The sequence below is a fragment of the Benincasa hispida genome, chromosome 3 (genome assembly GCF_027475165.1).
Source record: "Benincasa hispida cultivar pf3 chromosome 3, pf3_genome.v1.1, whole genome shotgun sequence".
NCBI lineage: Eukaryota > Viridiplantae > Streptophyta > Magnoliopsida > Cucurbitales > Cucurbitaceae > Benincasa > Benincasa hispida.
In genome coordinates, this window is record NC_143480.1 from 36,775,728 (window position 1) to 36,799,767 (window position 24,040).

The window sequence follows — 24,040 nt, forward strand, 5'->3', positions numbered from 1 at the left end:
CTTCTTTTCCTTCTTATATTGTACTTATATTTTGTTCATACAAATTTTAAATTTGTTTCCTTTTTTTCCTTTTATGTTTTAATGGTTTCATTAAAAATAAATAAATAACATCATAAAATCTGAAAATTGATACTTATTAATAATACCATTCCCCTCCCCACTTGCCATCTCAATTCAAACACTTTTTATCCATTACTTTTGTAGTCGTTTTTTAAGTTTATGTAGTAAGGGTAGAATGAGTATCTAATAAATCTTTCATTTTTTAAGTGATAGTTGATGCATTTTTCGAATGAATTAGGCTCGAATTCACATTATAAAAAAAACATAATTTAAATCAACAATATATTTTTCACCAAAAAAGAAAATAAGGAAAAACTATCTTTTTAATCTTTGAATTCTCAAAACATGCATTTTTAGTCCTTAGATTTTTTCATAATAGATGCATTTGATCGTTTTTAAAATATACTCATTTAATAAAGAATAGGTAATTCTTTTAATTTAAAATTATAATAAAAATTATTCAATGGACTTTTTATACTTCTTTTTAAAAATTCAGAGACTAAAAAGATATATTTTAAAAACTTACCGTCCAAATGCATTTATCTTAAAAAATTCAAGGACTAAAAAGTTGTCTTGAAAACTCAGGAACATACACACATTTATTCAAAATTCAAGGACTAAAAGGTAATTTCACTAAAGAAATAATGTGTGCTATGTTAATTTTTTTCTTATAATTGTATGCTTTATAACGTGTAAATAAAATGGTCATATTCTATATTTTTTTAATCTAAATAATTTATGTAACAAGGTAAAACTAAAACAAGTATGTAGTATGAACTAATAATCGAATCCCTCGCTCCTTATTAAACTATAAAAAAAAAATAATAATAAATCAAATAACATCGTAATCATTATCATTGATACTTTTCATCCAATATCATGGATATTTTTCAACGAATATATGACAAATATACAAAATTGTAACAAAATGATATATATATTGAAATAATGTAATTTTAAACCGGGTTTAGAAACGTGGGATTGACTATTATAAGTATTAATAATAATTGATTGGAAAATGATTATTAGGGTAATAATAAGGGGATGTTTGGGAGCTAAAATACAAAAATTAAACTCGGTCGAAATAAAAACCTAGTCTGAATTATCGCTTTCCAAATACGACCATAAGTCATAACAATGTTCTATTGTTAATAATAATATTATTGTTTTAGGGAAAAAAAAAAGACATTATTTTGAAGTTCATAAAAGGGTGGGTCTCGTCCCTCTTGACTTGAATTAAACGACAACGCATTAGCTAATTCAAACCCCTCTGCCCTTTAACCCACCAGCACCTCTGGTCCCAGCCATGAATGTTCCAATTAATAATGTCTTTTTTATTTTTCTTATTCCCTTCTTCAATTATTATTTCATTAATTCTTTTTTTTTTCTATGAACAATATTAATTTATTAGAAGCAGCAAATTAAAAATATATATATGTGGACAATTGATTTCTCTCTCTTCAGACAGTTTTGAAGTGGAGGGCCAAGCTAACAATTTTGTTCCTTTTTTAAGGTGGTTGTGATTTGTGAATTTGAAATGTCTGTTTTTTCCCCCATTTTTCTTTGGATATGATTAGATTACTATAAATATAACTATTTAATTGTCCAATAAATATAGTTTTTATATAAATTTGAATATTATTACTCCAAAATCTTGAGTTGAACCAAAAAAAACAAAAATCAATAAATGCATAATAACTCTTTAAGTTTATCATGTTGTCGTTTCTTTTCTTTGAGAAATAAATTTATAATTAGAAAATGACACCACTGTTACGAAACAAAGAAAAATGAGATTTTGATATGTTTGAATATATATTTATAAGTTATAAGAAAAAATCATTTAAAAAATCCCCACTGTTATTCTTAAGTTATAATATTAATTCTAATCTTTTTATAAATATTTCAAAACTACCATTTAAATATAAATCATTTAGAATGTTGTATTAAAATTTGAGAGAATCTTAATGTATAACAAACGATGATTGAGATTATAACCTATACTAAATTTAAAAGAATGATATTATAGTATATACGATTGACTTTTCATTCAACATTCTAATAAATTTAACTATTTTAAAATCGATTTTCAAAATTTTATGCGAAATAAGAAATAATTAATATTGTGATTTTTGAAAGTACACGAACATATTTTAAATAAAAGGTAAAAGTTAAGAGGTAATTTTTATAATTTAACCTGTCTTTTATATATTTATTGTCATTCAAATCCCTGCTTGATTCATTAGTAGAATGGAAGCCCTTTTCTTTTCACCATCCCTCATCATCAATTGGTATGGCATTTTTCCGATTAATCTGAAATATTTTAAGGCTAATTGCGTACAACCTAATGATATTTTGTTATAGAGATTTCTAATTAATCTTTATTTGTAAAGAAAACATCGCAACTAAAAATTTAAAATATTGATGTAAATAAAGATAGCAATTTAAACGTCGGTAACATAAAGCAAAAAACTTAGTGAACTCCGTCTCTTGTGCAGCATAATCAACGCTCATTGAAATTTATGTTGCACTTAATCATTCTTCCATTGAAAAAATTGTGACGTAGATGAAATTTTTTGGGAAAAAAAAAAATATATCTCTAAAATAATCAACAAAAATTGTATGCTTTTTATACAAGTTAAACTATCTATCATTTATATTAGGAAAAAATACTTTTTTGATTCCTAAGTTTTGAGTTTACTTTCTATTTGGTCCCTAAAGTTTCAAAATATTATACATTTAGTCACTAAATTTTGTGTTTAGTTTTAATTTAGTCCACAAGTTTCAAGATGTTACAATTTTATCATTTAAATTTGAGTTTTGTTTCAATTTGGTCCCTAGGTTTTTAAATTTATCATTTTAGCCTCAATTTTTCACTAAACACCCACATTCCATCTTGAGTGATAATGTCTATTAATTAATTTTAAATAACTATAATTAATTAAGTTTCACTATTTTTCATCATTATTAAAATAAAGTTTAAAATTTAACTTCATAATTATTTGATATTAATCATTAAATATTTACGTCAATAACTAAACGTGAGTATTTAATGAAATATCAAGGTTGAAAGTGTAAATCATGAAACTCAGGGACTAAATTGAAAATAAAGTACTAAATGAAATCAAAGTTGTAATTCATGTTTTCATGTGTGTTTGGTAGCACAATTCACAAATTGAATTCTAATCTATACAATTATAAAATAGTTGTAATTACCCACTAAATATTAGTTGACAATAAATTTTATACATTTATTTATGAACATGTCTTATAGTAAAAAATTGTATAATTAATATTTTGTAATATTATATAATTTATAGAAAAAATTGAATTTTGGGTTCCTATGGTTTGGAGTAAGTTAAAATTTAATATTGTGGTTTATAATTAGAATCTACCTCTTATGGTTTGATAATAACTAGTCTTATAGTATGGACTATTTAAGAGAATTTAACAAATCATATAGACTATCAAACCATAGGAATTAAATTCTAAATTTTAAAATCATGTGCACTAACTTTAAGTTTATGCCGACCATAGGTACCAAATTTGGAATTAACCTAATTTAATTTATAATATATTATATGGTATGTATTTTAATTTTTTTAAAAAAATAAATTATATTTATAATATGACGTACTATATTTTTAAAGATTTTAATTTTATTTAATATAATTATACATTTTAAATTTTAAAATTTAAATTTGGATTATAAAGATAAAAAAAATATTAATTTTAAAATTGATACGATTTGAATCACAAAATTCAAAAATAATTTTTAAAAATAAGAATTTGAGTTATCAAACATATACTCACTTAATTCAATAAATCTAAAAATCTGAAACATAATCGAAATTGCAAACTATGGGGGCTCTTAGTTTTGCAATTAACCCTATTAATATGTTGGTGAAAGTCTAATAACATATTTAATTAAAATTTAGAAAATAATACGTGGAAATGAAAAGTAAAAAAGAAAAAAGAAAAGTGTGTATATATTTGTCGTGTGTGTGAGAGAGTGGGAATTCTCTTGTCCGCACCTGTTGGAGTGACGGTGATGTGTCTGACAGGAGATTCTTCCACGTATTAGTGGACGCAAAACACAATGACGTCAAATATTAAATAAATTAAATAAAAAATCACATTCTCACCGTCAAATCAACGGTCCTTACTCTCTCATTTGTGGGTCCCACTTGACCTCATCACTTTGGCCTTCACCGGCCACGTGTAGGAGGGTCCCACCTCAGCCTTCCTTTTCCATTTGTTTCTTCACGGCATCTGTTGGCTTGTTATGTCGATGCTGCGTTTCCGTTTTTATTGATCATTGCCGACTTGTCGTCCCCCCCCCACCTCCTTTTAAGTTTTACTCTTTTCTCCTCTTCTTCCACTTTCCCGCCAATCATCACATTTCCCCATTACCCTTTTCTAGTTTTAAAAAATTCAACTTATTAGTAAATTAATTTACTCTATCTATTAAAATTTTATTTCAAATTCGTGAATACATGATCTTCATATTCTTTTCAATTTTTTTTTTAATATCTTTTCACTTTTTTTAAATTACAAGTATTAATGTGAATTAGAAAAAAAAAAAAGATGAATATGATGAAAGTATCCGTTTTCATTGAGTTTGAGTGGTTTTTTTTTTTTTTTTTTTTTTAAAAAAAAAAAAATTATTTTATAAGTTTTTTAATGGTTTTTAATCTTATTGTCTTTCTTTATTTTGTATTTTTTTTATAATTCAGTTATATTTTTGGGACCACAATAATTTTATTTTAATTTTATTTTGAGCTGATTTTTAAATAGAATGAAGTAAGAATATAAGTTCAAATTAGAAAGGAATGATGAAATTGATTTGCTTATAAAATTGATATTTAATTATTAGTTTAAAGTTTTAATTGATTCAAATTTATTGAGTTTAGTGACATAAATTAAGTTTTTTCCTCTCTTTATATATATGAAAAATTATTTTAAATGATAAAACATGCAGTCTATAGGTTAGATCGCGATAGACTACCATCTGTATCTATCATGACACAGATAGTATTCTATCACAATCTATTGTGGTCTATCACAAATAAATAGTGAAATTTTGCTATATTTATAAATATTTTGATTCATTTTCTTATATTTGAAAACAATCACACATATATACTTTGTAATTGCCTATTTTCTCTCCATTTCTTATAATGTTTTACATATTTCTTATGTAAAAGAGTCTAATCTTCAGCTAAATTAAAAAAAAAAAACACACACACAAGTTTTTATTTTTATTTTTTTTAAGTTTTTAAAACTTGGATTGATTTTTAAAAGCATTGATAAAAACAAGATAAAAAAGAAAGAAATCTAGAGCTGATAAGGGTATCTGTAGACTTAATTTTCAAAAACTAAAAACAAAAACTAAGATCTTGTTTTGTAACAATTTTGTTTTTGGTTTTTATTTTTGAAAATTAAGCGTCAAGACACTATTTTCATATTCAAATTCCTTTATTTGTTATCTACTTTTTACAAATGGTTTAAAAAATCAAGCGAAATTTTGAAAATTAAAATAAGTTAAAATAAGTAACTTTTAAAAAGTTGTTTTTATTTTTGGAATTTGACTAAGAACTCAACTATTATACTTCAGAAAAATACAAATCATCATAAAAAATGAAGAAAATAGGCTCAATTTTAAAAAATGAAACTTTTAAAAAAATAAAATTGTTAACTGATGAGACCTAAATAATTATCAAACACGACTTAAATTATAATTAAATTATCGTGTTATTAAAAATTGTTATATATATATATATATTTTGTTAGATTAGGCAACATCATCATGACTCAAATTGTTAAGATATTTGTACTCTATCTTCTCTACTTTATTTAATAATTAATTTTTGTTACATTAAGAAGCCATTAATTAATTAGATTAATTATACGTTTAGTTGGGCACATGGGAAGGAACAGAGTTTAGGGTGGGGGAAGCAGCAGCAGCAGCAGCGTAGGCGGTGCCGGCGCAGGCATTTGATTAGTTTTCTTATGACAGACACGCCCACGCTCGCACTTGCTGCTAAACCCTACGCTTCTTTTCCTTTTCTTTAATTAATCCCACCAACTGCAAGTGGGGTTTGCTGCGATTATCAATGTCTTTTACTTTACTAATTACCCATCAATGGGTGCTGGGGCACCCGACAAAGCCCTCGCACAGAAACTTCTATTTTCTCATTTCGAGGTATTTCGGTCTCCCTACCCAACCCCCTCTCTTTTTTAATTTCCCATCGTTATTCACGATTTCAACCAGTCAACAGTTGATATCGAGACCCAACTTTCCTTTTAACCATGGTTTGTTGTTTTTTCCCTTTTTTTTTAATGCCCACAATTTCCCCTTTTTTTTGATGCCCACAACGTGCTCGATAAAATGCCTGAACGATGACCTTGGTTTTTCTTTTGGGCCGTTGGTTGTTGTTGTTGAAAGTCCACAAAATCAATTTGTTTGAAATTTGAGCTTGTGGGTTGGTTATTTACTATTCTGCTATCAAATGGGGCGATACTCAAAAAGCAGTAGAGGTTGGCTTTGGTTGAACACATGCCCCTCCATTTTGTATTCGAGCTAGTGGGTAGAAAATCGGGGCTAGGGCCTTCTTTTGGGGTTCTTGAAACTGTTGACTTTATAACTGCTTTGGAATTCTTTGGTTGTTGGCTGTCTGGTAGGTTAGTCTTAATTAAAGTTGTAAAAGTTGATATGTTTGGTTCGGTCTTAGTTAATCTATAGATTTGTGAGGTGAGAATTGGGATTCAAAGGTTTGAGCGTGTGTATGGCTTGTGAGATTATGAAGATTGTATCCAAGATAGACAAATTGAAATGTTAGATGGGGATCAACTATTTCATTGCTTCATATTGCACAAATCAGACCTGTGGATGAATTCCTTAACGAGGACCGTCATAATATAGTTACCTCATAATAATCGTTAGACGTGGATTCAAGAAATTGCACATTGTATAATAAGTAGTGAAAGTATACAAAGAAATTCTTGGGGATAATGTGCTGAAAAAATTGTTTTCTTTTGGGCCTTTGAAGTTGTTCAATCCACATTAAGCAATATTGAAGTTGTGCTTGTTTAGTTAGAATATAGTAATGGTTTGACTGATGGATTAGCTAGGGGGTTGTAAGTGGCTAAACTTGCTTTAAACTTGGTCGTCAGCTTTGACGACCTATTTCAACGCTATGATTTTGTCTATTATAAAGTCTAGATTGACATCATTAACTTTGATGACAAATCTCCCAAAGTTTTTAATGTCTTTTTTAACCTTTTCCCTGTTGCTCCCACTCCCATCTATCTCATGTCTGACTTTTGTTAAATGTGGAAGAAAAACAAACACACACAACTTTCCCCGTTTTGTTTGTTAGTAGTTGGAAGTTTTATGCCAGAGGACTTGCTTTGCTTTGATGCGCCCACTTGTATTGAATTTGAAATACCAACAAATATAATTAAAAATCAAACTGAGGTCCAAATTGTATCCAATGGATAGTAAGTTCTCGAGTGATTGAAAATCAGCGCTTGAAACTACTTTTTCATTTTTTTGTCATATGGGTCATAAATTTTTGTAGGAATTTTTGTCACTACTTTATCATTTTTTTTAGTACAATAATTGTGAGATAAATAATCGAATCTCCAACCTTAAGAGAAGAAATGTATGTCAATTACCATTGAGCTAAACATACGTTTGCATTGTAATTAGTTTACCATTAATTATAAAAAAAAACAATATGCTAATTAATTTTAATGATAACTTTATAAGGCAGTAATTTGTATTTACATATTTATTTTTTTAGCAGAATAGATGTGGTGATGAAAATTTAATTTAAATTCTCAATCTCAAGCAGGGGAACATATGCTTTATATGCTTGGCTATGCTTGTATTTCATCCTATTTGTACCTAACTTTAATAATTTGGATATGTCCCAACAAATTTTTTTTTTGAAAGGAATATGCCTTAACAATTGAATTATATTTAACATGACTCGTCATTATTTGAGTGAGATGTTTATGGAATGATTTATAAAGTGGGGAGTTGGAAAATAAGGAATGAGAAAAGCCCTAAAATCTGATACTTATTGGCCTAAAAGTTTAACGACCCTATTCAGTTGACCTGCTTCTCAATCTTCGAAACCTTAGGGCCCTAGGCGTTTTAATGGGCTTGGACCAAACGTAAACCATTAATTTCTATTATTATTATTTTTAGTTTATGGGGTTTTTTTTTTCTTTTTTCATCTTCATTTTCTTATAAATTTAATTTTAGTCTTGAGTTTGAGGTTCGGTTCTAATTGGTTCTTAAAACTTTTAAAAGGTTCACGGATATAATAGATATAAAATTAAAAAGTTTAAGATTCTATTAAACAATAAAATTTCAAACTTAAATTTAATAGATCAACTGATTTTTTTAAAAATTAAATTTATTAGGAAAAAATAAATTGAAAGTTTAAAAACCTATTAAACAATTAAAAATTTAGAGACTAAACAAACACAAAGTTCAAAGTTATGAATTAAACTTGTAATTAAACCTTAAAGTTAAGAGTTTATTTGAAATGACTTTTCAAATGGACATTTAATTTTTTGTTTATTTGAAAACACTTAAAATAGTTATCTCAAACCGACTTTAAAGGAACAAAAAGCCTTAAAAACATGATGATTAGGAATGGGGCATGATATACTTAGATGATATAGTATAAGAGTTGAATGAGTGTGAGAGTTGATTAAGTGTGTGTATATATTGGATTGAAGTGAAAAATTTAAGTATCTAACTTCTTATTTGATGATACATATTTATGCAAGTTGAGTTATCTTCATCTGACTTTCTTTAAAGTATTTACTATTTAGTTTGTTAGATTGAGACTTATGATATATCATACGTTTCAAAATTCTTTGATTTTTTTCCCAAAGTTTAAACCCTAATTACATCTTCAGACAGACAGAAAAAGAACAACTTTTTACTTAAAAATGTATGTGTAATTTCAAAGTTTGGTTCCTTCCATGTATAGGGATGAATCACAATGGAAAAGAATGGAGAAAGTTAAATTTGGTATACATCTTGCTCACACGATCATCAATTGTTTCTGCAGATACAGTAATTTATAGTTACGAAGTGGGAATTGAAAAATGAGTATAAAGCCGTCAAGGAAGAAGCTGCTGGTTGAGTTTTTCTAAAGCACTAGCAGGGTGGAAGGTCCACCGGCGGCGGCAGAATTGATTCTTCAGCTGATTTTCCATTCTCAACAACAAACGCCATCTTCAAACCCCACATTGTGTGCAGCTCCAGGTGACAATGCATGAACCAAACCCCTAAACCACCATCATTAATATGTTTGTTAGTATACATACACCCATTGAAAATTTGAAACCATATCGTTATCTATATTCGTTATGAGCAAAATAATGGTTTGGATAAAAAATGGACCTTAGAGGATTAAAACTGGACAATTGAATGTGAAAAAATAGATGGTAATGAAAGAAAGTTGATTGGTCGTACCTGGATTATCTGCTCTGAATCTGATAGCAGCCCAACCGCCGGTAGGGACACCGACCGTATTCCTTTCCGGAGGATCAATCAGGTTATACTTCAAAGGATCATTCTTGGGATCGAAGTTACCAATTCCAGTACCGACCACGAAGAAATTGTAGCCATGTAGATGAAACGGATGCGATTCAACAGTCAGCATATTGGTGTCCTGCAACACTAACTCAACCGTCGAATTAAACGCCAGCTTACTCAGCCTCGTTCCTAAAGTCGTCCCCAAATTCGCCGTCAATGGCACACCCGTGTAGTTAAACGGAACCGCCGGCCGGTCAGGAAAGTCAGCAGTGAAGACACCAGGGATGTTGAAGTAATGGGCCTGCAAAAGCCCTGTTTTAGGCATCACAAAGGTAATGTTGTTCAATGAAGCCGTCAGCTGTGTCCCATTCAAGCAGCTGGCACATGGGTTTGCCCCTAAACCGATGGTGTAAAAAAGATGCCTGTCGATTTTAATCGGGACATTGGCCGGAAAGAGAGGAGTGTTCAAGCTCCTGAGCTTGTTGTTGTACGACAGAGCAAAATTGGTATCGTTAGGAAGAGGCAGAGTTGGCAAAGAAGGAAGGATTGTGGTTGGAATTCCTTTGTACTGCAGAATGGCAGTCACGGTCTTGTTGTCGACCGGAATTGGGGCGTCCATAAAGGGGCGGGCCGCCATGAAGTACCGGCCAGGGGCTTGATCAGTCTTAACCAGAACGTTGGTGGTCTGGCCTGGGGCTATGAGAATGGCGGTGGTTGTGAAGGGTTTTGTGTAGACGGCGTCGATCTCCACGACGGTGAGAGAGTGGCTGGCGATGGCGAAGAAGAGCTCGTCATTGAGCGCAGCATTGATGATCCTTAACAGGTATGTTTTACCGGACTCTACTTCCAATGCGTATGTGTCTGAACATAAAATGGTAATTAATGCACAGGAATTATGAATGGGAGTTTAAAGATTGCGTGTATTACTAGAAATTCTAAAGGGAAAAAATGGAAATACGTTTGTCGGAGCAGGGGAAGAGAGGGCCTGGTTTGCCGTTGATGGTGTGAGCGTCAGAGGCTTGGGGTGGAAGTCCCAATTTGTTGGCTTGATTAACCAGGGTTTCAACATCTGAGTTCCACCATTCTCCTGTATTTACAGATTTTCTGGTTACATCAATTGTGTATGTCAAATATCAGGAGTAAACAAAAAGCAACTGTCACAAAAATCTTTGATCTCATTTGTTAGAACTCTATTTTCAGAAGTTAAAAGATATTCATTAACTTTTTTCTTTCCGGAGGATTCATTTTTGGTCAAATTTAAGAACTGAGAAGTAGAGTATTGAAAATTACGGGAATGTTTAGTAAATTCTTTATTTGTGTCTTGGTTTATGCAAATTTACTGTTAGTTTCCAAACAAAATCTCAAAAACCAGAGAGAAGTAATTTTCAATACTATATTTTTCTTCTTTTAATTTAAAAGTTTGGTCTAGATTTAACTTTAAAAGGGGTATTTGAAATTTTGGATAGAGTTTTTCCTTTATGAAGAAAGGTTTGAATAGTATACTACAAATAAAGTAAATGATTTTGAAAAGTAAACATCATTCCCAAAAGAGAGAATCAAAAGCAGAATCACAGTAGCCATCAAATAGGCCCTTTAGGTCTGATTTTAGTTTGTTTTCTTCTACCTTTCTGAAAAGGAAAAAGAAGAGAGAGAGAGAGAGAGAATAGGAACCTAAGACGATATTAGCCTCCAAATATGGTTGAGGAAATGGGAATGGAGTTCCTAGTTTAGGCATGATAACAAAAGCCCCATAAACTGTGGCTCTTAGCCACAAAATGTGGGCATGCCACCATAAAGTCCCTCGTTGTCCTGTGACAGTAATGTCATAAGTGTAGCTATTGCCTGTCTTAATCGGACACTGTGTAATATAAGCCGGTCCATCTGCCCAACCATTTCTTTGTTGTTTCAACCCATGCCTGCATTCTCACAAAAAAAACACATTACCATTTTACCACTCTTATTTCTAAGATGAATAGGAATTAGTAGTAACATATATATATATATATATATATATATTTGTACCAGTGAATGGACATGTTATATTGTGCATGGTTTGTAACATTTATGAGAATTCGGTCGCCTTCTCGAACATATATCGTCGGTCCTGGGAACATTCCGTTCACCGTGACGATTGGTTTGGCATTGCATAACCTGCTCACATTCTTCACTTGAATCTGAATCATCCCAAGAAGCATAAGAAAATAGAAGTCCGTTACATTTATGCTTATGTAGTTATAATAATGCAGATGGGAAATTTGCTAATCTCATATCATAATGTAAAGAGAGAAGAAAACCCCACATCAAATTGGTACTGCTTGACTGCTGATTCAGCCAGAAAAGGGAGAGACCCAGCAAAGAATGTGAGGAGAAACAGCAATCCCAGGTGAGAACCATGTTTTAGGATTGCCATTTTTGATTCCTGTTTGTCTTCAACTTCAGATGTTTTGTTTGAAACATGGTTGCTACTTATAATAACAAAAACAGAAAAAAGAAATGTTAGGTCTTTGGAAGTTGTTAGAGGCAAAGCTGGCTATGAAATGAAGCTTTCACTTAGCGATGGGTGAAAGTAAAACAACTAGGGGATTTGAACAAGGCTTCAAAGCAACACTGTAGTAAGAAGTTGAAACATCACTGTTACATTTGTTATATATTAATTTTGATTTGGAACATTACAGTTTTGTTTTCTGAACAATACGAAAACCATTGTGAAATGCTACCCTATGTTTTTTTATTTTTCCTGGAGTAGCGATTAAGCTAATGTTGAATTGACTACATTGCAATATAGTATTCTAATAAAACGTGTTCCTTTCTGTAGTTTGTGACCGTCTGCAAAATGCTTTGGAGTAAGATGTTGGTTTTGTGGAGCTGGATTTGATGTTTCTTCTTCTTCTTCTCCTTCTTCATGGGTTGGTTGAGGGAAAGAGACGAGTGATAGGGAACATATAACAGCTACGCTACCTGAATTAATTTCACAAGCCGCCTTCAACTACCAAATATTTGGGCCTTCATCTGCTTGGACTCAACAAATGGGCTTGGGTTTTGAATTATATACAACTTGGGCCTTGATCAAGCCTTAATAAGAATGCAAAAAGTGAAAGGCAATGAATGTGATTGAGCTTAATGTGTCTGTTCTTATTTAAACCAGATCATCATCACATTGATCACATATTCACTAATGTTTGTCAAATCAAATCCTTGGTTTGGTGCTGTAATCAGCAATATAATATTGTGAATTTTCCGTACAAATCTTTTGAAGGAACTTCTCCCTCAAGACCTTTTTGATGATCCACATCCACACAGCAAATTGATGCTTTTTGAGTTACATATACTCATAACATCTACACTACTCTTTTTTGAGCCCTTTATCCAATTTTTTTAAGGTTAAGTTACAAGTTTAGTTTTTAAGGTTGTGTCTATTTTCATTCATGAACCTTAAAAAGTTTTTAATAAGTCCCTAAATTCCGGGTTTGTGTTGATTTGATTCCTAAACTTTAAAAAGTGATAGATTTTAAAATTTTCAATTTCATATCTAATAATGACTTGAAACTGAACTATTTAACATCATTAAAATTCACGGATTTCTAATCTAGACACTAAATTGAAAGTCTAGAATCCTAATATACATAAAATTGAATTCACAGTTAATATATTAGTTAATTTTTAAAAAAATTTAAATATGTCATAGACTTGGGACAGTGAATTATAAACTTAGTAATCTATTTGATGTTAGTAAAGTTCATACTTATTAATTTAAGAATCTTTAAATACAAGCTTAAAAGTTTAGCAACTAAACTTATAATCTAATCTTTTGGTTACTGGAGCTTCTTTTGGATTAAGATCTCTGCTTTATTCCCACGACACCATTCTTTTTTGGGGAAAATATTAATGAAATTAGCGGGTTTTATTTATTTATTTATTATTATTTTTAAGAGAAGTGTGATTGTTGACTGGCGTTTTGTAGATTGAATTTGGGCCAAAATTTTGGTGTTTTAGTTCTTTTTTCTTCCTTTGGTTCTTTCTTTTTTGGGAACTAAATTCTAGTGTTTTATAATAATTAGTCTAGTAATTAGTTTCTTTTGACCGAGTAAAATAGCTGAATGTTATAGTAATTGACTGATTTCATCTGTATGCAATTGGTTAATTATATAATAGATTTGTGAATAACAGTGCCTGCTCAACACAATAATGTAGTTGATCCTATTAAAATGAAATATCGAGCACTATGGCTCCATCAGTTCTTCTTGGTGAAAACTTCAATTGACAGGATTGGCATATAAATTACAATCAATTACAGTAAAAGCATGAATTGAAAACAAAATTCAATAATATTATGGCTCAAAAAAAAGAATTCTAAATGAACAAAAAAATCAGTCCATGAAAACTATGGTATATCCCTTCTCTATGGTTCTTATATTATCAGCTTTTACACCTTGGGGAATCTGGGAATGAATCAAGATTTCAAGCCCTACTGGAAATGACTAGTCAACAAACCTTATGCTGTTCCCAAGCCCTTTAGTTTGCATAATTAATTTGTAGATAAACGAGTGAAGAAAATCAACCACCGGCAAAGTGTTAAAAAGTAACTGGGACACTTTGATGGCCTTCCCATCTAACATTCCCCACATCTACTTGCCTAATCATCCATTTTGCTCGATGTGCTGATATGAGATACACCACCGACAGTTGTCGCCGTGTTATTGGCTCCAACCCACTTCCCTATGTCTCCAAGACATTCATCGGAGGCCATTTGTTAGGGGGGAAAAGCTTGCTGACATGTCCCCACCATGACAGATGTCACAATCCCATTTGTTTGGAAGAGCTGAATCCTACCACTTGTTCTTCTAAGGGTACGGATGAGAGCCCCCCCCTACCCCCACCAATTGCCTCTCCCACCCAACACTATAGACCTTCTAAACTTTTCTCTTTCTATCTGTGTCTACATCTAAGCCTCTAAGGAACTCTCTCAAAACAGGTACACGTAAACAGGTGATGCATTAGTTATCCTTATTGGCCCCCCCTTATCCTCTTCTTTGTTAACTAACTACCACCTAACTCCCTCTTAGTCGAGTACTGTTTCTGTCCATGATTCTTACTTTCATTTTTTAGTTCAGTAATGTGTAGGGTGAGAAGTTCGAACTTCTGATCTCTTGATTTATGACATGTCTTAACTAGCATCTAAGGTTTGTTCTATGATTTCTTGGACATTTCTTAATGAAGAAGATTAGGGAGCCATTTGATGTGAGTTTGATCTGTTTCTATGGCCATTCTAAAAGAGTGATGTGTTGATGTCATAATTTCAGTTGACAAGACCACCTGGAAATTAGAACTGACATGCTCATGTTCCAATCTTGAAATAACAAAATATCTGAATTCAATACCATTTCTTACCAATACACAGATGGATATGAAATGATAATGGAGGTTTCCTGTTAGCTTACAGAGACAGAGACATGGAGAGAAACAATAATTGATGAAACACTTGCAAATATTTCTTTCTTTTTCTTCTTTTCTTTTTTCCTCTCAAGTTAGTAGATAGCCCATTCTCAGAGGGGAAATCTTCATCAACCTCATTTACTTACAATTTCAAAAGGAAATTAGTGTTTCATAGAGAAGGAAATATAGCCAACTTCATTTACTGAGGTCAATTTGCAGTAATTTACAAAAAAGAATCCCCAAAATAGAAATTTAGAGCTTCAAAATTCAGATTCCATCTTTCCTCCTTTTCCATTCTATATCCTTCCTAGAGATAGCCAAGCTGCTCTATTTCCCAGTTCAACTTTGAAGCAACTCTTTCATGGCAAGGGACATACTCCTACAACAATCAACAGTAACTATTAGAACATGACAGATACAGAGAGCCTCCTTTTCTATCACTAGAATATAAATGCCTCTCCCTCTCTTTCTTTTCTGAAGAAACAAACATGTTTTTCTTGAAATATTCATTGAATCCAAGAAACAGAGAAGATAACTCCTTCCAGGCATTAAAGCAATGCAAATGATTTGGGAAGGTAAAGAAAATACCTCCAATTTCATCATCAACTCCTTTGCCGTTGGAGCGGATAAGATAATTTCACGTGCACTTGGACTGATGAATCCCTCTTCCACAGCTTTGTCGATAAATGACAGCAAGGAATTATAGTATCCATCAACATTTAGCAAACCCACCTGCAAAATTTGAAATAATTTGCACCATGAGTCAATTCCCAAAAAGGATATAAATATAATTTGGATTAAAAAAAGAAAATTGCAGAAGGTTTAGTTTACAGGTTTATCATGAATTCCAAGCTGAGCCCAAGTTATAACTTCAAGCAACTCCTCTAAAGTTCCATAACCACCTGTAAGAAACGTTTAAATACTTCATTATCTATAATGAAGTCAATAAAATGTACTTTACAACAAAAAGACAGCTTTATTAAAGAATATGAGCTGAAAGTGAAACACACATCTCTAAAGGAGATGAGGAATAATTTATAATTTATTGAAGAACATTGCCCCTCTGGAGAGAGAAAATAATTAGGTAACATGAGGAGCCTTTTTGTTGAGTTAAATCATACTAGAGTAAAATTTTGAACTGTAAGATCAAGATCATGAGACAACGTTGTGGGAAAGCACGAGTATTCTATCACAGAGATTGGAGCATTTCTGTAACTCTATTTTTCAGTGTAAGATGTTGATGGGTCATTAGTAGTCAAGAGTTAGGGTTTGAAAGGATAGACCATAATCATTGTGTCTTGGGGTTCGTGAGAGGTTGTTGATGAGTAATTATGACTAGCAAGCAAAAGACCTTAAAGCCAAACAGAAGCCATTGAAGTAAAAGATAACGTTCAGTTTGACTTGAAAAAAAATAGAAAGAAAGAAAGAAAGAAAACAAAAGAAAAAGAAACATATTCTTTGCTTCAATACTAGAAAGAGACTGAACTAGAGCTTTCAATGGACTTAACCATAAAAAGTGCTTGCACCGAAAGCAAAATAAATCCTCTTTTTTCCCTTTTCCCCCCTCCTCCTTTTGGTTGTTTTCCCTTTTCATTTATTTACCTTCTTTGAACAGAGATATTCAGCTAAAGAGACATGGACTTTTCAAGATAGAAGCTAAATCCAAAAAGCAAAGAATGAAGAGTGTCATTCGCTTTGCAGTTTATGGTTATATCCACTTTTACATAAATTAACACAGAGAGATCAAATTAGAGAAGGGTTTTAGCCGTCATTGGAAAGTAAGAGATTTGGTCAAGTCAAGTCTTAAATGCTCTGATAATTAAGCAGCAAAACAGAAAGACCAGAGGTGAGTATTATGTTTTACAAATATGCTTTGATATTGAAGTGCAAGAGGAAGTGTTGAGAGGCTTGTACTAACCAGGTAAGGCAATAAAAGCATCTGAATGCTTGGCCATCTCTGCCTTCCTTTGGTGCATATCTGCAACTGCCTTCACTTCCCCTACTGTTTCACCTGTTAGCTGCAAGAAGAAACAAACATGGCCAAGAAAAAAAAAAATTGAAATTTTTTGAATGAAGAGAGAGGGAGAGAAGGGGAAAGAGAGAGAGAGTTTTGCAGTAAAGTAATGATGAATGTTGCAGGAATAATTTCTTGGTCAGATATTCCCTAGCCACAATATTTCAAGCTCACAAGGAGATAAAACAAAAGAAAGTGTTCACAAGTAGGAAAAGGCCAAGGAATAAAAAACAATGGAACAAATACACTCATAGCTCAACTGATCGGAGGGAGTTGACATGGAATCATTCAAAATAGTAAACAGAAGATCCCCAAATATTTATGTCTCTAACTGTAGCCAACCATTTTTTATTGGTGCTAAATTCTGAAGTGAAGTGGTGCATAGATAAGGCCACAAGTGCCCACAAAAGAGACAACTCCTCTAGAGATTGAGAACCACTTAGAAAATAGCAAAGAGAAAACACATCAATGGAGGAGTTAAATCAGTGAGAAGAGGAAGAAGAAAGTGGCTATGAAGACGAGCAAAAAAGAGATAAATTTGGTGAAAGTCTCAAAACATCAGCTCAGAGAAAAGTGAGGTAATAAAGGCTATATTGAATCTATATATTTGGTATAATTTGAAAAGGTTAATTGTGTTTTCTAGCAGTAGCAGACATACCTCTCGAGGCATGAGTGTCTTGGGAATGACTCTGAGAAGAAAAAACAACAAGAAGACAAAAATTAGTTATTTATTTATTTATAACAGAAAAAAATCAAGGCCTAAAAACAGAACCAACTCAATAATAATTTTCCCCTCCTACCTTAATCACCCATCATACTTGTCTTTTACTCTTTGTTTTTTTTCCCAGTGGTATTTTCAAAATTTTAAAAAAGAAAAAAAAATCGTCTTAAGCTTACTTACCCAATGACATGCCCTCCACCGCCATGAACAGCTTGTGAAACCAGACCCATTAGCCCTATGCTTCCTCCTCCATAAACCAGATTTATGTTCCTCGAAACCTTAAAAAACAATTAAAGCCACATCAACAAAAGGATAAGAAAGTTCCAAAAAGCAAGAAATGGTAAGTTCAATGCATTTAAATGGCAGAAAAAACAAAAGCAAAGAAAACTAAAGAGGGGTTTTGATTGACAGCTTATGACAGAAAACAGAGGAATCAGAATAGACATGAAAAGGAGGAAGAAGAGGAGGAAGAAGAGGAGGAGGAGACGAATATGGTAAGAATAAAAACAACCATTTTAGGACAATGAGCAAAATAAATAAACAAAAGGAAAGTAAATGATTCCTGACAAAGAAGAAAAACAAGAGAAAAGGTAAAGCAGAGGAGTAGATAAAAGAGAAGCCACATTAAGAGGAAGAGAAAGAAAACCCACAGAAAAGATTAAAAAACACACACTTTGAAGAAAACCTCGGTTGAGAAAAGTAATGAAAAACAAAGATTGATTGAAATTTGTTTAAGAAGAAGAAGAAGAAGAAGAATACCAATTCATTGCCAAGGTCAATGGCAGCATCTTGATAGCTACTTTTCCTGCCTTGACTACTACCACAAAACACACAAATTCTTCTGAACTTGGATTGCCTCATTTCATTCTCAACCTCCATGAAATCCCACAATCCCTTATTTTGTTGGGTAACAAATGAAAAGGCGTTTTGTTTTTGAGAAAAGGAAAAAAAAAAAACTAAAAAGAATGAAATTGTTCTTGTTCTGTGTCTGTATATGCTTCCCCAACCACTGTATACGAAGTGTTTGTGTGCACAGAACAATACAAAAATATGAAAGGCCACACCCTTTTCTCCTCTACGCCACCACTCCTCTTTCTTTCTCTCTTTCTCTTTCCCCTTTCTCAGTGGCTATTCGTATATATAAACTTCCTCGCACGTGACTGCGAGTACCTCACCACGCTCGTACGCCCACCTTCACACTTTCGCACGCCTGGACCACCATCTCTCTCTCTCTTCTCATTTACACCACCCACTACCACAAAACACACACACACAAACACAAAGACGATGTCTTTTTTGGTTTTTACCCATTTTCTCAAAATACCCATCTTTTATTTTACAATTCTTTCAACCCCATTCACTCATCTTCCATAAATTACCAATTATCATCTTAAAGGTTGGTATTTGATCTCTAGGGTTCTCTCAAAATCTCAAGTTTATATTTTTCTTGAGAATTTATGATGGAATACAACTTATGCACTTTCTCCTGCAAGGAGAGCATCTCCCACCCCCTCAGTCTCATCCATTAATAAACATTATGAAAAAAGAAAAAAAAAAAGTCCTTTTCTTGGCAATAAAATACTTAATATCATTTTAAAAGGGCGATCTCTAAATTGGAGTTTCGCAAAATCTCAAACTATATTTTTCTTTGAAAATTTATGATCAAATACAAGTTTTAGAAGGAGAGCATCTCCCACTCCTAAACATATGAAAAGATAATTTTTTTCCTTTTCGAACATAGATAATAAAATACTAATTATCATTTTAAAAGGTTTTGTTCGATATTCAGATTGGAATTCTCTCAAAATCCTAAACTATGTTTTCCATAGGAATTTATGATCAAATGAAGAAGAGCATTTCCCTCTTCCTTACTCTTATCCCATTAATAAACATATGAAAAGAAATAATATCTTTTGGTGGATAAAGAAAATATATATGATTGTAGAGTGTTCTAGAGATTATTTTTTTTAGAAACCTAATTTTATGGTTTGACTGACTCATTGCCACATAAAACGATTATGGGGTTTTTCTATGTAGGATGTATAATTAACCAAAGTAAAATATAATAATAATAATAATAATGCAGTTAAAAAACTAAGTTTGAAGCAAGCACTTATTCATGGATAAATAAAATATCAAAGAGTATGATATTTAATAGATTAATTAGTTAGGGTTTCTCATCTCTCATTGCATTAAGGTAGGGCTCGTTTGGAGTTACTATAGTTCATGCTATTATTCTTTGTTTGTTTCACTGGAATGTTAGATGTTTTTATCTTGAATATTAGCTTAACCACCCTGCATTAATAGTTAGTTTATTTTGTATTTTTCTGAACTACTACTTGGTGTTCTTCAAATATTTCGAGAAAACCAACACAATTTTCATTAACAAAAAACGAAATGGGACCTTATCTTTTTTTAAATTATTTATGACTAATTTCTTTTTGATACAATTTCTAGAATATTCTCTTTCTAAAGACTAGTACGATGCGTATTAGGGTATGTTATAATTTTATTAGACATTAATATAGAAATATATAGACATGCCTCATTATATACGTAAATATAATGCAATAATTAAGTGAAGAGAAAATGTGGAGACATAAAAACATCCTCTCAAGATGAGTAAAACTAAGCATGAATGTTCTGTTAAGAGATCAGCATAAAGGTATTGATGAAAAGGAAAACCAAAGTTGGCTAAAAGGTTTACAACTTTTAGCTAGTGATGTGTTGAATATAATAAATATGAAACTTATTGTTTAAACCAAAATGATAGTATTGTTTTGTTTGTTTGTTTGTCCAAAGATGCAAACTTTTTTTAACAAGAGTATGGACAGGCCCCTTTGCTGTCCATTTCTCTAACAAGATTTAATTAATTTTCTTTTTTGAAAACAAAGGCAGTAATGGTAGACATTAAGATATGGGGGGTATTTTATTTTTTTAAAATTTTTTAATTCCTCCATTGAGAGAAGAAAGAAGAAGAAGAACAAACGACATTGAGTTAAAAAGGGTTTAATTTAATGAAGGAAATTGAAGGCAATAAGGGAATAATATAATATATAAACTGAGGAAAAGTATGGGATGAATCAGAGAGAAAGGACTGATTATGGGGCAGATGGCAATGGCATCATATAGCATCTTGAGCTTTGTGCAAGAGAGACTTCATGATTGAATTGAATTGAATTTTTATTTTTTTCCTTTTTAAGAAAAGAGTTTTCTTTTTCTTTTTTTTAATAAAAAATAAAATACTACTCTACTGCATCTACTTCCAATTTTAGTTTGAATTCTGAGCAATATTAGGTCTAATTTCCCTACACATAAAAGAAAATTATTCATGACCTAAGTTTTTTTCTATAAAAAATTGTTTTGGTTCATTCATTTTTTATTTTTTAATTATTTTTTTTAATATACTCCATTCGCTAAGATCTTATTTAATGACCATTTAATTTTTAATTTTCAAAAATTAAGTCTTTAAACACTTTTTCTACATCTATAGGCACATCTTTTATCGATGTTATAAAAAATCAAGCTGAATTTTAAAAGCTAAAATTTAAAAATATCTTTTTGTTTTTGGAATTTGGTTAAGAATTTAACTCTTTTATTTAGTAAGATGCAAAACATGATAAAAAATTGAGAAAAAATAAGTTAAATTTAAATAAAAAACTAAATAGTTACCAAACAAGATCTATATTTCTTAAAATGTAACCATAAATTCATATTAAAAAGTTTCTATCACATATAAGAATTATGTTAAAATTATACAAACATCAATCAAAATGACCAGAATCAAAATGAATATTTGAAAAGATATATAAATGGAAAGAAATAAAATTTAAAGTTGAAAGACTAACATGAATATTTTAAAAATATAAAAATTGTAATAAGTTATATATATATATAAAAAAAAAAAACATGTGGGGGTTATGGGTTATGAAAGTGTGCCCTAAGGGAGGATCGGTAAGTAGACAAAGATGCTGTATTCAAAGGAAACATTTGAGTTTTTTTTTTTCTTAAAAAAATTAATTTATATAAAAAAAGGAGACGCTCTGTTTCCCCTTCCCCATATCCTCCATTTTCACCTTCTCCAACCATTCTGTCCCCACTCCCCATCCCATGCTTTCTCCACTTTTTTTCCTTTTTTTAGTCTATTCAAATACACCCTTTTCCAAGATTTTGGGTCTTTTCTTTTCCTATGAAAATTTGATGTTTAATTGTTGAAGGTGTGTGACTAATCTCTATTACATTGGCTAGGGGTTTGAAGATTTTATAAGAGTAATTACAATATAATATATCTATATTAGTGTAACATCCAAGTCAAGAAGGAATAGACGTACATGAATGAATCGAAATTACATTAAGATATTTAAGTATTAATTAAAATATAGAGAGGAGAATAAAGCTACTCATGCTATTGCTAACTTTGGCATCCCCATTCGTGATGATGAGGTGACAATGTAGTTGGTTTGATTGTTCTTTGTTTCCTTTCTTTTGCCGTCTTCAAAGAATGAAGAGTTATCACTTTTACCAATAAGGTACTTTTTTTTTTTTGTAGATGTTAAATCATGGAAGCTTCAAAGTTAAATGTGTGTTGGCTTGGAGCAATTTTTGTTAGGTGATTTCTTGAAAATGTTGTTAAAAAAAATATATGAGTGAAATAAAGTATATTAAAAGGATTTGTGTTAATCTACGGGAATGGTCTTCACTTTAAAGAACAATTTAGGATAAATAGATAACATGGTAGGAGATGTTGGATTCAAATTTCGTATCCTAGACTTAATTCGTATAATTATCGATTGTATATATGGTGTGTAATTTAATTTGGTGAGAAAAGGCTAAAAGAATGGTAAGAAAGAAAAAGGGAAAAAGTTTAACCCTAATTTGATTTTGAAGCGTAATTAAAAGGCTTAAATTTTAATATATTAGCTAGGTAATGTGCATATATTTGATTTTTTGAACTTAGTTAAAATGGACTACTTTAATATTGATAACAAAAGAAAAGAAAGAGAGAAAGAAAGAGAAATGAATTATAAAAATGGATATAATATAATGAGTGAGGGCATTTTGGTAGCATTATTTTGACCAGGGTTTGTGTCAGATTGAATCATTAGTTTAACATAATGTTGTATGCTATTTTATTGTTCATTCCATTGCCTGGATTGCAGGAAAAAAATTTCGAAAATTTAAAAATAGAAAAAAAATTTATAAAGTTTTTTAGTTTTATTTTTACTAATTAAATTTTTTTTTTTTTTTTTTTACTTCCCCAATCCCCAAAATTTGGCCTTTCTGTGGCCATTCCTCTTCACTTCACTGCTTTTGGCCTTTTAGAGGCCTTTCTTCTTCTTCTTTTTTCTTTTTTAGATATTATAAAAACTCATAATTACAACACATATATTAAGAGAGTATTAATATTATATTAATATTGATTTAAGTTATGGTTTTGTCCCTCATGCATTGCTTTTGCATGCGCAACTCACATGGTTTTGTGTGTTTTTTTCCCTGTTGCTGCCACCCTTTTCTCTCTATCTTAATTCCTTCTTTCTCTTTTATTTTTTCCATATGACCAAATTCCATATAGTTTTATTATTATTTTTATTACAAAACAATTCCATAGATCCCTCAAAAAATATATATAAATAAATAAATAAACCTCTCCATATTTTTTTTAACAACAACAAAGCAACTCAAAAAAATAATAGTAAAGAAACATAGAAAAGAGTTACTAATCGGTTGGACGATTGCAAAGCCCATTTAACATCAACGGGATTCATGTGCATAGGTTCCCAAATCTTCTGTAGAACTTCTTCCATCTAAATCAACGACATTTTCATTTGCAACGTCCATTAGGTTACTTCGTGAACCAATCGATTAGCTTGATGCCGACAATAAAAAAATAACACAAATTTAAAAACGTTGAGCCTTGCATCTTCACTTCACTAATGATCATCGTCACCTCTGAGATTTCAATGATTTTCATCTTCTTCTTCTGTGACATATATAATAGGAATATGTACGAAGTTAGTTTCTACCTCCAAATTAAGAAAACGCATTTCAATTGCCACAAATAAACCTTTTTGAGTAACTATAGCCTCCAACACATCAACATCAACCAAGTATACACAAAAGCTAGTAAGAGGAGAAGTATAATCTCTCCTTTATTATTTCTAAACATAGCTAAAAAATGAAACCACGTAGAGTTAGGGTACATTATATCATATTGTAGAGATTTGAAGAATATGTTATAAAAATAATATTT

The 24,040-nt window shown here is 31.1% G+C and overlaps 2 protein-coding genes and 1 long non-coding RNA gene across 3 annotated transcripts; 1 reads left to right on the forward strand and 2 right to left on the reverse strand.

Annotated features, from left to right (window-relative positions):
- Nucleotides 1-9,000: 9,000 nt before the first annotated feature.
- LAC11 (laccase 11) lies at nucleotides 9,001-12,080 on the reverse strand. Its single transcript, XM_039027388.2, has 6 exons — nucleotides 11,922-12,080; nucleotides 11,645-11,796; nucleotides 11,294-11,538; nucleotides 10,581-10,709; nucleotides 9,560-10,483; nucleotides 9,001-9,372 (listed from the first exon to the last, which is right to left on the reverse strand). The coding sequence occupies exons 1-6, from the start codon at nucleotides 12,030-12,032 to the stop codon at nucleotides 9,242-9,244; spliced, it is 1,692 nt and encodes a 563-aa protein (XP_038883316.2). The 5' UTR covers nucleotides 12,033-12,080; the 3' UTR covers nucleotides 9,001-9,241.
- On the forward strand, nucleotides 10,306-12,868 carry LOC120074304 (uncharacterized). Its single transcript, XR_005480950.2, has 3 exons — nucleotides 10,306-10,445; nucleotides 11,869-12,005; nucleotides 12,438-12,868. It is a non-coding gene; the product is annotated as an uncharacterized LOC120074304 (long non-coding RNA).
- Nucleotides 12,869-15,089: 2,221 nt separating this feature from the next.
- On the reverse strand, nucleotides 15,090-19,292 carry LOC120074303 (cytokinin riboside 5'-monophosphate phosphoribohydrolase LOG3). Its single transcript, XM_039027389.2, has 7 exons — nucleotides 18,550-19,292; nucleotides 17,971-18,068; nucleotides 17,728-17,758; nucleotides 16,974-17,073; nucleotides 15,887-15,957; nucleotides 15,644-15,787; nucleotides 15,090-15,434 (listed from the first exon to the last, which is right to left on the reverse strand). Exons 1-7 carry the CDS (start codon nucleotides 18,667-18,669, stop codon nucleotides 15,363-15,365), a joined length of 636 nt encoding a protein of 211 aa, XP_038883317.1. The 5' UTR covers nucleotides 18,670-19,292; the 3' UTR covers nucleotides 15,090-15,362.
- Between the last annotated feature and the right edge of the window lie 4,748 nt (nucleotides 19,293-24,040).